Source organism: Agelaius tricolor, unplaced genomic scaffold (genome assembly GCF_023055355.1).
Source record: "Agelaius tricolor isolate 1412-34295 unplaced genomic scaffold, bAgeTri1.0.p SCAF_11, whole genome shotgun sequence".
NCBI classification, from domain to species: Eukaryota; Metazoa; Chordata; class Aves; order Passeriformes; family Icteridae; genus Agelaius; species Agelaius tricolor.
This window is the reverse complement of record NW_027269271.1, coordinates 7,172,416-7,190,006: the sequence shown is the minus strand read 5'-3', so window position 1 is coordinate 7,190,006 and position 17,591 is coordinate 7,172,416. Positions and strand designations below refer to the sequence as shown.

The following is a 17,591-nucleotide window of genomic DNA, read 5'->3' as shown; positions in this document are numbered from 1 at the left end:
CTCACCACCCTCGCGGCGAAGAACTTCCTCCTAAATACCCAATCCAACATTCAGTGTGAAGCCGTTCCCCCTCACGCTGTCACTCCCTGCTCCCCTAAAAACTCCCCTCTCTGTGCTGGGGACACCGCCGTCACCTCCAGCTGCCTGAGGAACGTTTCTTTAATAAAATCCCCCGAATTATCACACCCTCACAAAAGCAGCCTCCCAGCAATGGAAGGGAAGAGTGTCTTTATTTCCGTGACAAGCGTTTGTACAAAGTTCCAAGCAAATACAATGTGTTTCATGTCCTGGCCCTTAACAGGGAGCTGCACACCCCGGCCCGCTCCCCTCAGGGCACCCGACTCTAGGCCGTGGGCCATAAAAGCGATTTATTTATTACAGTTCACGGTTTGAGAAGGAAACTGCCAAGAAAGCAACAAAAACAACGGAATGGCTGCATTATTATAATTTCTGAACAGTGGTCCCACGTAACCTTGCAGATTGTTGAGCTCTTCTAACCAAGCTGTCGCTGCTAACCAATTGTGGTAGACTAGAAAAGCACTGCTTTATCCATTTGCAAACGGGCAGAAAATGCCCAAAACCAGGAAAAAAAGTCCCATGGCCACGAGGAACTGGAATTTAAATTATACAGGCTGAATCTCCCCCATCCTTACCCATCTCTCTGGTGAAAAACATCTGAGCATCTGCATTCAGCAATGCAACACGTATCACAGGAAAATATTAGCCAGATCTAGGCCTGCCACAGCAATAACTCCAAAATTACCATTATGGAAATATTTATGCAAAATGCTCTCTGTACAGATGTATCTAATTCATATTAGAATGAATTAGTTTCCTTTTGCAGGAGGCTGCAGTCTTTTTTGCTGCCATGCTGTCTTTCATACAAAAAAAGTACTAAAACCCCATAATGTCCCCTAATTTTAGCATAAAAGGGCTGCTTGCTGCTGCTTAACTCTAGAGCACTTTATAAATTTGAAATCACTTAACACTCGGTACCAATTTAAAATAGTTAATGATTTGTAAAAAAAGTGAAGCAGCTGACAGTGAAATAACCAATGATTCGTAAAAAAAAAAAGCATTTGCTGGCAGTGGTTTGTATGTTTCCAAATTCGTATTTCTACATGAAATACAAGGAGGAAACGAGTCAAAGTACTTCTGCAAGGAAAACGTCTGTGACCTTCACGTTTCCACACCACAGTACAGCTTCTAGAATAAATAGGAACTACATTTATTTTACTGTAGTGACAGAGTAGTTAATCCAGTTACTCAACAAGGTTCCTTCCTCACACAGTAATATTTGTCTGTTCCTCTAGTATCAATTTTCTGTTAGTAATAAAGAATATTTTGATAGCATTAAAAGACTTTGCACAGTTTGCTGAAGTTAAATGCTTAACACATATTATGCTCCTGGGACTTTGTTATTTCTTCCCATGTCTTGATGGGCATAAATCCTGCAGTCCTTGCTGCAATTATAATTAATCTTTGCTGTCCTGCACTGTATGACATTCAGAAACAGGCTCAAAACACCGGGCCAGAATTTCAAGGTGCCCTTATACTGACCTCTAAAGTGAGCCCTTGCATTTGAAAGGCCAATTTACTAAAATACTGGGTTTCATCTCCAAGCTTTTCTGTCCAAACTGAGATGCAAAAACCACATTTAAGCAACTCTGTGCCAAGATCGTGGCTTGATACAGATCGTGTGTATGAAAGCAACTGTCTCATTTTAATAACTGCTTTTGTAATGTGATTCTGCCCTCCAAAATCAAGCACATGAAAAACAACCTCTGGCTGCCTGTCACTTCAGTTAACATCTGCATTAGAAATTAGATGCAATGACTCTGGTATTTCACAATTGTTGCCACTTATTACATGATTTCCACACCTAAAAAGGTCTACAGACCTGAGTAACTCAGTGGGAATGGGAATGGCAGGACTCGATATTCTCTATGAAACAGCTGTAATTGAATCTATTTTATGGTGGGATTTAAACCAGAGAAATGCTGCCCAATGGTTATAGTTATTGTAAACATTCTCTTCTCTCCCTTCCATAAAACAAAACAAAACAAAATAGCCATAAAGTGCTCTGGAAGGCTAAATAACCCCGAAGTGCAGAGTGGGACTGAGAAACCTGCTCCCATATTTTCCCCTTTTTAAATACAGCAATAAGAGAAAAAAAAAATTAAAAATCAGAATATTTGCTTGTCTTTGATATCTGCCAAAACTTGAAAATAATTAAGTAATCAGTTTGCAGATTTTGCACAGTGTGGCCTTTCAGCAATCTACTAAATCAACTATTTGGTTCTGTTTACTACTAAAAAATATTTTTATTTCCTGTATACTGCATGCAAACACTAGAAGCATCCTCGAGTATGTATGTACCAACCACCAGAATCAGAGCGGTACTTGTCAAAACTATGCATTTAAAAATCAAGAGGATCCCTAAGAAGAGCTACATTGTTAAAATAAGTTGATGATAGTTGGGCGTTTGAAGCATTCAGTGGTCACATTTCCAGACTTTTTCTCTAGCTTTAAAAGGGAGCAGATTTGAAGTGACAGATGAGATTCCTCAGCAGTAATCTGGTTTTAACCAGAACAAAACCCATCACCCATCCCTCAGGAAGGGATTTGAGGCAAACCTGCAGGAGCTGGGGACACCACAACAAAGCACATTTCCTCCAGCCCCAACCTGAACAAATATTCAAAACTGAACAGGGATTACTGGAATGAATAGGTCCTGCAGGGCTGGGCTGAAAGCTGCTCTTTACTCCTCAGAGTTTTGCTGTGCAGGACCATCTTCTCGGTGCTCTTCTGGGAGAATGGCTTTTCCTCCGGTGCTTTGAATTCCTGCGTGTGAAGAGGACTGATCTCCCGGCTCCCCCTCTGGCCGCCCAGGCTCTGTGTCTGCCGTGTGCTCTGCCCTGGGCTGCTCCCGGCGCTGCTGCGGCTCCAGGGACACCGGCTCCAGCAGTCCTGGGTTGGCTCTATCCAGGATGGGCACGTCCCTCGTGGCTGCATCTGCAGCAGGGCTCGGAGAGGGGCTCTGTGTCCCACCGTCCTCCGGGACAGCGTGGCTGTTCCCTGTTCCTTCCTCCCCATACATCGCAATTCCCGTCTGTTCCTCTGGCTGCAACCTCTCACCTCCCGCACCCGCGTACCGCACAGGCGGTTTGCTCTCCACCTCTGCCTTTGCCTCCTGAGGCGGAGCCCAGCTCTCCACCAGCCACGGTGCTTGTGCCCCCCTGGGCAGGCTCTCTACCCTCGTACCATCGCTCCCCAGGCTGGCTGAGGACGGTCGCTCCTCCTTGAACTCCACACATTCCGCTGCATCTTCACTCTTCATCTTCTGGCTCACCTGAATTTCTGCCACAGCCACTTCGCTCAACTCGTAGATCCCATTATGGTGCTCCTGCATCTTCAGCAGCTCGCCCTCACAGACCTCCTTTATGTTCTCAGCTGGAGTATCTGCTGGGATCTCAACTGTCAGCATCAGCAAACTCCTTATCTCATTCACATCATCGGGGGATTTACAACTCTTTTCTTCTGACTGGCTTTCTTTTTTAGGACTATCCCCAAACTCTGCTTTCCCTGTCTTTTCATCCTGGGAAACAATCTTTGTCTCAGTACTTTCACCACTTTCTTTTTTACTATCCCCTTCAAACCCTGTTCCTACTGCATTTTCACTCTGACATAATTTTCCCATAGTTTCATTTCCTACCTTACTTTTCTTTTCTGCACTCCCTAAAATCTCTGTATCTGTTACACTCTCAGGTGGGAAAGTGAGCTTTATCTCAGACACTTTTTCCTGTGCTGTGCTTGCTTTCTCAGTGCCACTGACAGACACAGCAGCTGTCACTGTTTGACTCTCTGAGGTCACCTCTTCCTCCACGTCTCCTTCAGGTACCTTCAGTTCTTTTTTAGGGCTGGCTTCAAAATTTTTTACTGCAGTGTCAATCCCAGATGCTCCTTTTTCCTCCACAGCTTTTTGTTGTGCCTTGAGTTCTCCCTCAGAATGTATCACTACACACTCTGATACATTCTCCAAAGCGCTTTTTCCCTCTCCAGCTCCCTGTTTAGTGTGGCTAGCCGAGGGGGACTCCTGTTTGTCACCAATGTCTGTAACAGCCACTGCTTCCCTCCTGCTGGCCTGATCACCAGCTGGACCAGCAGAGGCGCCTGCCTCTTTGTCTGGTGACTTCCCCTCCTCAGCATCCTTCTCCCAGACGATTTTCCCTGTCACAACGAGCGTTTCGTCCCCGTGGCTCTCGGTGTCCGAGCCCTCGGCTCGGGGAGCTGGGGGAGCCTTGGCGGGGGTGCCCTGGGCTGATCCCACGGGGGTCCTCAGCTCCGTCAGGCTGGACACGCTCTCGCAGGGCACGTTCAGGTTATCCTCAAACAGGTTGTGCTTCCTCAGAACGGCAGCCTCGTTGATCACTGAATAAAACAGAAACACCAAAGAAGAACATACAGTGCTTTCCCAAGTTTATGTTGTACATTTTGGTATTAAAGACAACACTAATGTTCATTTTCAGCTTCCTTTTAGTTCACATTTCTTTTCTGGGGATGGGAATTTTATTTTTTGAATAATGACACTTCAGTATTGACCCGAGCATTTCTGAAGCAGAGGACCCACAATGCACAAGGGTAATGCTTCAGTGCAGAAGGATTTACATTGAATACGCCAATAAAACTATGCTGGTTACAATTATTATACTGCTGTTTTGCAGCAGGAGTGCCTATGGTCTGTGAAAACATCCTATGCAGTACATCTGCTTGTCTTTTATCCAGGGTATAGACAGACAGGCACATATAGAGAAATAAAGTATTTATTGATATATATATTTATATAGATATATATGTAGTATTTATTAAGAATAGTCTCGTTTTCTGACACAGAAGTAGAGAGATCTGCAAGGAGCACTGCACTGGCATCAGTGAGTACTGGAAACTGCATCCAGAAGTTCATTTCATTTGAGGAAATTAACCTCTGTTACCATTAGTCTTGGCAATTCTCTTAGTCTTGCAATTGGCATAGTCTTGCCATTTAGTCATCACCAAATCTGCACAAGTAAGGACAGAATCCCCCTCCTTGGCCCAGGGAATCGAGATCAAGTGAAGTTGCCATAATTACATTTTGTTAGAAAAAGGCTTGTGCCAAGCCATCACTCTTGAGTTCCATGGATTTAGTAAAGCTGCCCCATAACTCAGATTTTAGGGCTTGCAACACATCTTCAGTGAGCCAAATGAAAAAACACTGTAGGGACATAACCACCAGTGTTGGAGAAAGTGGGACAGGAGCAGCCAGGTGAGGGCTCTAAGAAGTTCTGAAGGAACAGCTCATGGGCCACAGGCTGCAATGTTATCCCTGTCACCTCAGAAATGTTCTCACCTTTCAGGGCCTCTTCAAGCAGTGTCTGATGTAAAATCTCTTCATACACGTTCTCTACTTGGATCACACTTGTGTAATCAGCAAAAATGTACTGCTCATATCTCTGCAGCTCCTGTGTAGGTAGGGAAGAAAGGAACAGATGGAGAAGACTGAGGGATTTTGAGTCCTACTGCAACCAAACAGCTCAGAGATGCCATGGAGCAGGTCTTGCCACACCCTGTGACTGCTCCTGGGGTGCACTGTTTGAACTATGACTCCATGAGCTACGTGTGTCCACAATTTATGTACTTACCAAACAGTGTTCCTGCAGTACAACCTCAGTTAAAAGCACTGCAGATCACTGCCTGCTGATACAAACAGCTGCTGAGGAAATGCCTCACAACTTGTTTGTCCAAGGAGGCAAATCCATGGTGCATGGGAGATGCAGGGTTTGGTTTTGTTTTTCTAATAGGTGTGTAACACTTTGAGCTCACTGATTTATACCCATCTGTCTAACTGAGTCGGTGTCATCAAGCAGTGCTTGGTGGTCTATAAAAAAGTAAATTAAGTGACCTCTGCCCATTTCTAGAAGAGGCACCTACATAAATCACCTGGAGGTTTTCAAGTAAAAGGTCAGGACTTGGCGGGGCCTGTCAGCTGTGCCACACTTTGGCTTCTAAAGCTGGCTGCTCATTTCTGCAGAGGCACAAATACAAAAGGCTGGTGAGAAACTAAACAGGAAGGGCTTGTGGAGGTTTGCTCCACCACTGCTTCCTCTGTGACAGAGACATGAGGTGTCTGCATGCATATACCAGGTGATAAAATGCTTGTCCCTGTGCTCCACACCTACCCAACCCATGAAGTGGCACATCTAAGCACTGAGCAGGAAATCTGCACAGTCCTCTGAGAGCAAACAGCCTGACAGTTTTAAGGAATTACTGCCAAGGTGCTGTTCCTCCCCTGCCTTCCATTATTGGTTTTTGAGGTTTTTAGTCCCAGACACCTACTGGTTTGCATGTTGAAGCCAGTGCCTTCTGCATTGTGGGCAAGGTAATCTGCACCAGTGCCTCCTGGAATATCTTCTTGCGGATGGTGCTGCTGTCGTAGTCATATTGCTGCCAAAACACACCAGAGAGAAACAAGCCCACACGTGCCTGGGGTTATTCACCACTCCCACAGGGAACTGCTTCCTGCCAGCCTGTAGCTGCTGCATCACAGGTGCACAGGGCTGGGATGGCCACGCAGGTTAGTCCAGCTTCTACAAAATCACTCTAAAATCTACTGTACTGGGAGCTCTTTTGCTTCTTTTAATTCTTGGGCTAGAAACAGTCCCTGATTGCCCTCCCCAGCTATTTCAGTACTGCCCTTTCTGAGAGTAACAAATCCCAGTGGCAGGCTGATTATAACGTTAATTAAATATTATTTATCCAGATCCACAGCATATTAATAATCTGATTTACCTACAATTAAAGGGACTGCACATGCAAATACTTCTATAAGTGTCTGCCCAGAACTAAGTTTTATCCCCCAAATGGGCAGCTTTGCTAAGTGCCACCAAATCAATATTTTCAGCTTATCCTCTTACAAATACTGAGGTACATTCATATAAAATATATTCTGTTTCCAGAAAGGCAGCCTGCAAATGTGCTACATGACACTTACCTTCAGCACTCTCAGCTTGACTTTTTCAATGGTTGTTGCAACTTTGGCTGAGTCTGCCTGGCAGTTTGGAGAGAACAACTGCTCAAACGTATAAACTGCATTTTCCATCAGCTAAAAATAGTAATTAAAAAAAAAAAAAAACTGTTAAAGGCCAGTAACATCAAATTCCTGCAAACATGATATGTGCAACTGTTAATTTAAATTGTGTTTCTGAGAAGGTGCTCTAAAGAGCACTGAAATGCTGCAATAAATAAATAAAATTAAAGCTGTGGTATCATTATCATGCTGTCCCAGCTTTCTTGTGCAGATTTGATCTCATATCCCCACCCAAACTGATGCTGGCAGAGTCAAAATGTAGAATTGATTATCTGTGTATACAGACCACAGTCAAAACTCATTATCCCTAATAAGAAGACTCCCATTGACTTCTATCATTAATCATTAATAAACAGTATTTAATCATACTGCACATCATTTTCGGTAGCTTTCATCATAATACAAAAAAAAAATAATCAGCAAAAATCATAGAGTGCAATCATTTTTCACAGAATTCTGCCAAGCTGGCATCTACCATATTTTCAGCTTATCATTAAGAATATTATGCCCCTACTCTGAAGATATTTCAGACAAACAATTCTGCAAGTGGCAATTGAGTCTATTTAATGAGGCTTTGCCTTTTCTTTAGCTGTTCCCATTCAAATTTTAACGTTTTCTTATTGGAGAAGTAGTGGGAGATATGCAGGGGGGCCATTCCTTCAGCCAGTTGAGCACCGTGCTCCGAGATTTCCTGAAATTGGCCACTAGAGGATGCCAGGCTCCCAAGGCAAGGAATCCTGCTCCACCCTCTGCCCGAGGTACATTTTAGCCAAATACTACACTAACACAGACATGTCTGATTTCACTTATTTATGAAATAAACGTCCATAGACAAACAAGGGAAACTACACAATATTTTTATGAGGAAAATACCAGCCTCTTAAAGAGGAAGATGCAATAACAGCATGTTTAGAACAACTCCTGTTATAATTTAACTGATTTCTTGTTAATTTTGTCTCATGTTCTGTTCAAAAAAAAAGCGACCTCTTGGTTTATATGGGATTTATTTTCTGTCTACTTCTTTGTCTTGAGTTATGGTCTTCACTCCGTGAAAGACACTTTATTTGGCAGCATTTTGGAATGGTCCCCCCTGAAAGACCCAGACATGAAATCAGAATTTTATTTCTGAGTAATTCCTTGGCTGCTGGTCTTGGCTGTACTAAGAAGAGCTGCTTTTAGGAAAACCCTATCCCAGTACTGTCCTAGACACTTGTTTTCCATATTCATAACTTCCACTCCATAGATCTGGACCAGCTCCATTTCACAAGATTACTGAGCAGATTAGTAAATTTCCCAAATACAGATTAAAATCACAGGGTTCAATTTAGAGCTCCAAGGCCAAATCTGCCTTGTGATCTGGCAACTGGAATCAGTCTGCTGGCCAGCTCCTCAGACACTTCTGGCCAGGCACCCAGGAGGAATCCAGGCAAAGCAGAGTTATAGCCTGTACCAACACACACTAGAGGGGACAAAGAGGTGGAGTTCAGTTTTCATCTGGAATGATATTGTCACCTCCACCAGTCCCCTGAAAAGTGAGGCTGCATAAAGCACCTACATCCTGAAACATCTGTCTCTGAGTTTGTAACATTAATTGCTTTATTTTATATATAGTGAGAAAATCAACTACCAAAGAGGAGACATTCCATTTTGGTAAAACACATTTAATAGTGTTCACCCTCCCTGAAAAACCAAGCCTTTAGAAAGGGAATCAGGTGAATTTTAGCCACTTCACTAGTTACACACACAACTTTCTTGGGTGCTGAGACACTGGGAATTCAGAACCTGAAAGTTCAGGGGAACAGATGATCCATGCAAAATTTTCATGCCTTGCAGAACAACTCACACACAGAGAGTCTCACAAATATAAGTGTCAAGCAGCTTCTAGCTGGTTTTCTCAAGATTTGTTACTTGTACCTTGCCTGAGAGACACTCTGAGGCTCTTTCATGGCTCTTATCAAGATTACTTTGAAGCAGGTTAGCAGGACAAACCTAACCTGTTCTCCTAGGAGGAAAAACTGGATCTTACAGTACCTCTTGCATGAAGTTCTGTGTCCTCTGAATCACAAAATCGATGTGATAGACCTTGAAGCGATTCTTGAGGTCCTGCAGGAGCTCCTGGAGCAAGTTCACTTTTAGATAGCAGGGCTCCATTTTCACCGAGTTGAAGGGCAGGGTCATGAGCTGATCCACATTCTGCATTCCCATGCAGGTTGAAAGAAAGCAACCAGAGGTGAATTTTTAATAGAGAATGTAACAATTTGGCTTTAACCCAAATTCTGGTATCTGCACTCCAGTGGCACAAATACCACAAGACTTTTAAATGACAAAACCAGGTGCTCATGTGCTTCCACCTGGGAAAGCAAATCCTGCTACCAGCCAAGGCCTAGCCCAGAACATCCCTGTGCTGATATAAAGGCTCCTCCAGCTCTGTTTTGTCTTACCTCCTTTAGCCTGGTCATGTCATTGGTCTTCTGGAAGTCCTGGATGATTTCATTCACTTCCTTGTCAAAAAGCGCGCGCACTTCCGTGAATCCGGAGCTGACGGGGCCCATGAGCTCCTCCAGGATGGAGGTGAGGAATGGCTGGATATTCTCTGTGCAGCACTTCTGGGCAGGCTCAGAAACACTGGCTGGAGGGTCACACAGGACAAAATTGCATTTAGAGACAGTGAAAGAAGTAATTGGAACTTATCTCTTTACAGTTAATTCAATTTTTTTAAATTTTTCCCTAGAGTCACACCTCCACAGAGGTGATGAGGGTGTGAAAGGAGTTCACAGCTTTATGAGTGACAATGAAAACTCTTGTCCCAAGCCTCACCTAAGCAAACACTGCAAATGGGGGCACTGTGAGGGTGGAGGAAAGGGCAGCTCTGAGTATCATTACCAGCTATTTATTTATTTATTTATTTATTTGCCAGCTTAAGCAACACCAACAACATTTTGCCTGCTCTTTATGTTCCTTTTTATATTCATAATAAAATTATTATTACTTCACATTAAATAAAAGCCACCTAAGAAACCCTTTGGTTTAAATATTCTTTGAAAGCCCATGGACTTGTTACATAAGCAGAACCTGGTTTTGTGGTGCATTCCTAGAGATCAGGTCTTTTAATTATGCTCATGTGACCTGCATCTTCACTACCTAAGACTGTGCAAGTAAAAATGAAAGCAGAAGGAACAAGTCTGATCAGGATACTCAAAACCTGTCAGCTCCAATTTGAGAAGACCTGATATTTTCACAGACACAGTGGCCACAGGTATCAGTTCCCACCAAAGGCAGTAGAGCCTCGTTTGTTCTGAAAATTGATGTCTCCAGTTGGATTTCTCAAAACACACAAGGATTTCAAAACAAGCACATCTGGTAATTTGAGCAACACAATGGGAAACACTGGAGAATTGCTCCAAAGCACAGCTGTTCCTCCACTAACCTTTGATTTTTCCAGCTAAGAAGTTCTTGGAGTTCAGAATTTGATCCATGTCTGAACGAATGGTCCCTTCAAGAGTTTTTGCAAATTCTCTACATTCTTCTTTCAAGGTGCTTAATCCTTCTGCCACCTGCTGCTGGACTAAGCCATAGGTTTCCTCTACAATCTGGACCCAAATCAAATTGAAAAGCAGAGATCAGAATCAGCACCCACAGAGAGCTGCCATGAGCAACAGGTACTCTGCAAGTGTCAGTCCTTACCCCAAACCAGGCCCGTTTCCTGTCATTCCTCTTTCCCTTCATTTTAGGCAGGATCATTGTCTGCAGGTTAGGCAGCAGTTCCTCCATCACCAGGTTGCTCAGGATCTGTGTGGTCAGGAGGTGAAAATGAAAATGAAAAACATGTTCACACCCTGTTCTTTACCTGAAGGCTGAGCACTGCAGCACAGAGTGATGTGTGCAGGCAGTGGCTCTGCTGTCCCTCCCTCCCAGCTGCCAGGAATTACCCACAGAGGCTTTGCACTGTCTCTGCCTAGATTTGAACTGCAACTCCTTCCTTACCTGTCCCACTCAAATGCACCAAATAAATATGCAAGACTTAATATACATCTGATTTGGGGAGTCTAGGCCTCCCTCTCCACATTTTTATTTAAGGACACTGTCTCTGGCCTGAGAAAGCTGCACCAACAGCCCAGCACAGTCTACATTCAGGATCACATCCCTGCTGTACCCAGCTGCTGCCTGAGCCAATACAGAGTGCAAAAACACCCCTGAACTTTTAATTTTCATCCATTTTCAGGGCTTTTTTCACTCATGTCTGTGCTCCCAGACACTGCACCTCATGTATTACAGCTGCCAGAGGGATCTGAGGCATGCACCAACGCCAGCAGAGGGAACTGGCAGGAACTAGAGCAGCACAAGTGAAGAACTCTGACTGCAGCCCAGTGTAAAACAGGGCATAAACAGCCCCTATGGAAATACAACACTCAATACCTGCTGTAATATACCTCTCATATACAATACACATTTATTGGAGTTTCATTTAAGTACTTAAAGATAATGCCACAGCAGCACTTCATATTCAGCACTGCTGAGTGAAATGTCTGTCAAAAGCAATTCACTAATTCAGGTCCTAAACTAATGGCTCCCTTAAAAAAGATCTCATGAATAATCCAAACTATCACAAATAATAAATGTGACAACAGATCAGATGGATTTAAGAGCCAAGGGAAAGGCATGAAGCTGTGTCAGGGGAGGGTTAGGTTGGCTGTCAGGGAAAGGTTCTTCCCAAAGGGTGCTGGCACTGCCCAGGCTCCCCAGGGCATGGGCACAGCCCCAAGGCTGCCAGAGCTCCAGGAGGGTTTGGGCAAAGCTCCCAGGGATGCACAGGGTGGGATTGTTGGGGTGTCTGGGCAGGGACAGGGGCTGGACTGAATTGTCCCTGTGAGTCCCTTCCAGCTCAGGATATTCTGTGATTCCACAATTTTATATTGTGAAGAATCTTGAGTTCTCTGGGAACATTTTTAAGGCATTGGTGGATCTTCCTTCAGGTGCCTGGGCTCGTGCTCCCACTCCAGCCATGCTGCAGCCCCAGTGTGCACTGACACTGTGGGGACTCAGCCACCACAAATAAGTGTCAGCAAATACATTTCTTGGCATTCTTCAGGGCCTTTCACAGCAACAAATTTCAGCCTGCTTGCTCCAAACCACTCACTTAGCTTGGATATTTGCCTAAAATAATTACTATGTTTGGTCCAAGCAGGCCATGAGAACACACTATACTTACAGAATGAATTATTGCTAAGAAGATAATAGTGGAACTAGGCTGGATGTCTTCTGATTACAGCTCTCTTGAGACATATGGGCTATGAGTAAGATGTTGGCAAGCAATAGGAAAAATAAAACATGAAATGAAACTAGCACTATAATAGCCCCATAACATGAAGGAGGAGGGGAGAACAGAAAACCCCTCATGTAACTCCTTAAAGTAAGAATTTATTATCAGATGTTAGCAGGGAACTTCAATCACTGACATGATGGCAGTGGGAAAGACACTGTTTATAGATTTTTCTCCAGATTCTACATTTCTCAGCATTTCAAAGGTAGGCTTCTTCTAAAACAATAATCTGCTTCCTTAAAACAAACCACTCTCCTTAAGGTTTTTTCCGTTTTTCCAAAGGGAAGCCAGATTTCATCAAGGAAAACAGCCAGGAGTTGGCACTAAAGTAAATAAGTAAACATTTGCTGCTGAGTGTTCAGTGTTTGGAAAAAAACCCTATGAATCAGGGTGTAAATAATGCCCTAAAAGCCACGTGGAGTGATGCCAGTGGGGTTGTAGGGTAATCTCAGCTACGGTGAGTGCTCCAAAGCCAGGTGCCCAAGCATGGGCCTAGACTCTGGCCTTAGAATTTCTTTTCTGCAGAACTGAAGTACACAGATTTTTGGTTTTTTAGTATAACTGTTACTGTACAAGACTCTGTTTTAGAAGTTGTTATTAAAAAAGAATTGTCACATATGAGTAAGAGATGTCTTAAAATCTCAGGTATTTCTATCTACGAAATTTTCTTTTTTAAGATGCCCTTTTTGCTAAGAGAATTTATAATCTTCACTATCCTGAGAGCTGCAATACCCAAAGCCAAAACCCCATCAGGAATATATTCCTTTACCTCTTTTTCATTGCCAGTTATCATCTCCCACGTGCCATAGTGGCCTTTCTCCTGCCGGAAGAACTGAATGGCCTCTAAGAACGCCTCCACTTCATATGTGGTCTGTTTGAGAAAGTCTGGAGAAAAGAAAAAGTAACATAAAGGATTTACTCAGAAATAGTCTTTAAAAATAACCATCCTTTTCTGAGCCATTTCCCACTCCACATGCACCTAGAAGTAATATTTTAAAATAATTTACTAAGCCTGGATGCCTGGAGACCCTGGGTGTTCACTAAGATTTAGAAGTGCAATAACATAGGAAAGGTCATTCCTTGCTTTTACACCTGTGAGCAATGTAAGGTGGCACATAGGAAGACTGACAGTATGTGGCAGGGCCAACAGTTGGGAATTCTTCCTCTTTAGTTTACAATAGTGACAGGCAGCTCATTGGATAAATTGCTAAATCCCAAGTTAACACTCCCCAATAACTTTTTGTTTTGTTAAGAAACTGAGGATCAAGATGGTTTTTCGTGGATATACAACAAAACAGACCTCAACAAAGAAAGCACCATGCTTGTACCAGTTAAGAACAAAAACTCCTGACAAGATCATGCTGATTTCCCTAAATATTTGAGGAATGTTCAATCAGAGCTCTGGAATATCTGGCTATTGTGCAAGGCCACTTCTGCCAGATGGGAGCTCTTCCTGAGAACAGTGTGGTGGCCTGAGGATACCTTGGCCTCAAGACATGAAGCAGAGTGGCTGCTTGGCAAACCTGAGTGAGAAAACCATCCCCAAACACTTCAGTGATTGAAGTGCTGTGTCTTCACTATCAGAGAGTCAGGATTACTTTCTTGTGGGAAAACAAAGCCACAAAGGCTTATTGTCCCCTCTCCAAGATTATCATGTGCAGCCTTGAGCAGCTGAAGTCCTGTTGTGCACTCTGAGAACAAAGGAGGGAAGAACAAGAATGTTGATTCTCTCAAAGGGAATTATGCTGCTTTAGAAGGTACTGATACATACAAATAATTGTGATGAGAAGAGTCAGGAGGAAGTTCTCAAGCCTTGCTTGTCAAGCAACACTTTGGGCTTGTTCATGAAACTGCTCGAGAGAGAAGATTTACAGGAGCCTTGCATAAATGCCAAGGGCAATGCAGGGATTAGAGAAATTATGGGAAACATGGAGGATTAACACCACAGTAATGTCTGAAATATCTCCTCCATGCACTTAACAAAAACAAAAGCTACAGAAACCTACAATTAACTTCATCAGGGGTTTATTCTTGAAGCTTGAAAACTGCTTGAAAACTGCATGGTTTCAGATCTGCTCAGAGCCCAAATGTCAAAATTTGCCTTTTCAAAGTTTCACCTGGCTGCAATGACTGCAGGAAGGTTTGTTAAACACACTGAGGGGCAATAAACACTCTCTCAGTGCCACTCTCTTGATACTGTTCTTCATCTGCAGATATTTGGAGATCCAAAGACATTAAAAAAAATTCTCCAACCTCATACAATGATCAAACAAAAAAAAAAAAAAAAAAAAAAAAAAAAAAAAAAATCAGCCAGGTAAAATCCCAACCCTACCTTCACTGCTGCCTCCAGGATTTATAGCATTTGTCATGGCAAGTCACAAACCAGTATTAGTTGTAAGTCAGGCTGTTCAGTGCTGAGAGAACATCCTCTGACCACAGTTTTAATGAAAGAAGGGAGTGCTCCACCTGAGCAACTGAGGTGGAAAAAACATTGGATTCAAAAACTTTTGTCCTCCCAAAATAAAACTGAAAAGATTTTGATGAGAAGAGGGCCTGGTTTGGCTGCAGGGAGGGAAAACTGCAGCTCCCACAGCCCTCCAATCATGACTCACATGTTTTCCTCCTTCACAGCTGTGCTCCCTCCTAACCCAAAGGGACAACAGACCATCCAAGAGGCTGGATCTTGGAGCTGCTGAGATGGTGATGCACCAGTGCTGACAGGAGTCTGCCCTCTAAGATCACCAAGTTTTAAATCCACGCTCAAGGGAGTATTCTCGCTCTGTTCTGACTGTCCTCAAGCCTTTACTGCAGTGGGAAGGAAGGTGCTAAAAATCCAAGAGTGATTCATCTGAATAGCTCATGGGAAAAACATTAAACTGCAAGTGCCATAAAATCCCAATCCCACATTCTTTCCTATGCCAGTAAACACAGGACACAAACACAATCATGGCAGTCTTGCTACAAAAACAACTCCAAGCAGAAAGAAAGCTTTATCCTTCAAGGCTGCTGCAATTGCTTAATTTAGGCAATTTCATCCTCACTTTCCATAGGAGGAAAAGATTGCCTCAGTGATAAGGCTTTGAACAAGCAGACCCATCCAGTGCCGGGCTGTGCAGAAGCTGCTGGCGAGGCACACGAGACAGAAGCACATTCATGGACAGGGCTCAAGAAAAGGGAATTGTACCCAGCTGAAAGGAGCTGCCATGCACATTCTGCCAGAGCTCTGCCCATCCCATGCAGCAATCCGTGGAAGGGCTGGAGGAGGGGGTGGCTTGGCAGCCACAGCAAGGCCAGGGAAACAAGGGCAGGGCTGTTGGGTGAGCCCCGCTGGCGTGCGAGGGAGCAGCTGGGCCTGGGCCATGGCAGCAGAGCTGCAGCTGCAAACGGGGCAGGTGGCAAGGCCCAGTGGTGCCAGGGACGAGTGTTCACCAGGGGAAGGCATGATGGGTGCTCCCCACTCCTGAAGCCCTCACAGGGGCTTCCCTCAGCCATCCTGGCCCCTTGTCCTGAGGGATCCATGTGTCCTGCTGGTTGTATGGAGGGGAGCAGCTTAGGGCAGCTTGGTGCAGTGCTGGCTGCAGTATTCCTCACCCAAATCTCACACAAAGCCAGCAAGGTTACTGAGTGTTCTCCAGCAAAAGGCCAGCGAGGCTTTACAGGTACCCAGACTGATACTGTGTGCAATGCAGGATGCCTTGCACTTGGAAAATCACCCAAGCATCTTCTCCAGCTGCTAATGAACAAAACAGCCCTTTTGTGTGGGGATTAAACCAAAATTCTGTTTGTTCTCTTTTTTTTTTTAACTACCTAGAGACTCTACATATCCAAGCATAGAGCCCAATTTCAATAACAGATATTGCTAACCACAGATTCCTTTTATAAATGCAAGAGTAACTGCCATAAAGCTCCCTTTGACTTTGGGAGATGGAAGGACAACTAGAAGCACTATAACTTTATAAATCTTCCCAGACTTGCACATGTCTCAATGGTATGGCTCAGTTAGTTCAGGACTGCAGAAAGCAAAGGAGCTTCCATGCAGTGAATTCCTCTTTTAAAAAACATAATTATGTCAAACCTTAACTTATCAAAATGACACCCAGAGGGCCAGGCTACTGGACACCCTCTGAGAGCACCTGCACATGGTGCAGAAGGGTTAACTTAGAGGGTCCTGTTCCCAGTTTCAGCTGTCTCCCATGCTTGGCCTGCCCTGGGAGTGCCAGCCTTTTAACAGGGTGCCCAAGGCTATGAGCTGCTCCTTCTGTCCCTTGGCAGGTGAATGTTTGGGGAGTGATGAGCAAATCTCCATTCCCAAGGTCCTGTGGGCCCTCCCAGCCCGGTCCATGGCAGGACAGCTGCACCCTTGGAGATGGACATGGCTCCAGCCCCTCAGGACAGGCTGTCCATTTGTGACTCACCAACCCTTCCCTTGTGTCCCATGCTGCAGGAATTAACTGCTCTCATGGATTTGGTCTCAGCCACAGATCAACTGGTCTTGCACTGGAGAGCTCTGTGCAAGAACTTCTGCAGATGGGCCTCGTTACCAGAGAGGATGAGTGTTCCAGCTGCCTCTGGCTCAAACTGGATTTCCAGCAAATCCAGATAATATGAATCTGCATTTGAACATTCCAGTTCAAACTGTGCATCTGTCTGTACTGCACACCGCTGCCTTGGGGCTGCTGGTGAGGAGGTTTAATCGCTCAAATAATGATTTATCTTAATTACACGCAAAAGAAGATGCCTTCATAACATTGGCATAGCTGTTAAAAAGTGATTATTTCCACATCCCATTTAAACTGTCCCTCTGAACAATAACTGTCACTAATGGCACTTGGGGACACAGTTTAGTGGTGAGTTAATGGTGGAACTCAGCTGCAATCCACTAACAGTGAAGGGGTCTATTGACTGTGGATAAAGTGCTTCACCAAAGTGAGCTCCACCACGAAGAATAACCTCAGCCTTTTGGCTGACATTTCACACAAGGCTGAGGCCCAAAGACACAGCTGAACAAGTGTTAAGCCAGAATCCAGAAGTCTGAGCTCACAGAGCACAAGTTTTAATTAAAGAAATGCTGACTCTGACATAACGCCCTTCATCTGACCACCAAAACTCAGGAGCAATCCACCCTGGCTTCATCTGCTCCCTGCAGCA

The 17,591-nt window shown here is 44.2% G+C and overlaps 1 protein-coding gene across 2 annotated transcripts in view; it reads right to left on the bottom strand.

Moving 5' to 3' along the window:
• Window positions 1–211: 211 nt before the first annotated feature.
• NIBAN1 (niban apoptosis regulator 1) overlaps window positions 212–17,591 on the bottom strand; it is a 55,611-nt gene continuing 38,231 nt past the window's right edge. The window contains exons 1-10 of one of the 2 annotated variants that reach the window (XM_071435953.1): window positions 14,776–14,941; window positions 13,213–13,328; window positions 10,808–10,912; window positions 10,551–10,713; window positions 9,565–9,752; window positions 9,155–9,316; window positions 7,028–7,138; window positions 6,373–6,480; window positions 5,387–5,498; window positions 212–4,431 (exon numbers count right to left, since the gene is read on the bottom strand). In XM_071435953.1, the coding sequence (XP_071292054.1) occupies window positions 2,762–4,431; window positions 5,387–5,498; window positions 6,373–6,480; window positions 7,028–7,138; window positions 9,155–9,316; window positions 9,565–9,752; window positions 10,551–10,713; window positions 10,808–10,912; window positions 13,213–13,328; window positions 14,776–14,812 (2,772 nt within the window). In that variant the 5' untranslated portion in view covers window positions 14,813–14,941 and the 3' untranslated portion in view covers window positions 212–2,761. Of the gene's footprint in view, window positions 4,432–5,386; window positions 5,499–6,372; window positions 6,481–7,027; window positions 7,139–9,154; window positions 9,317–9,564; window positions 9,753–10,550; window positions 10,714–10,807; window positions 10,913–13,212; window positions 13,329–14,775; window positions 14,942–17,591 lie in introns of those variants that run through there. The other variant, XM_071435952.1, reaches the window with a different exon arrangement.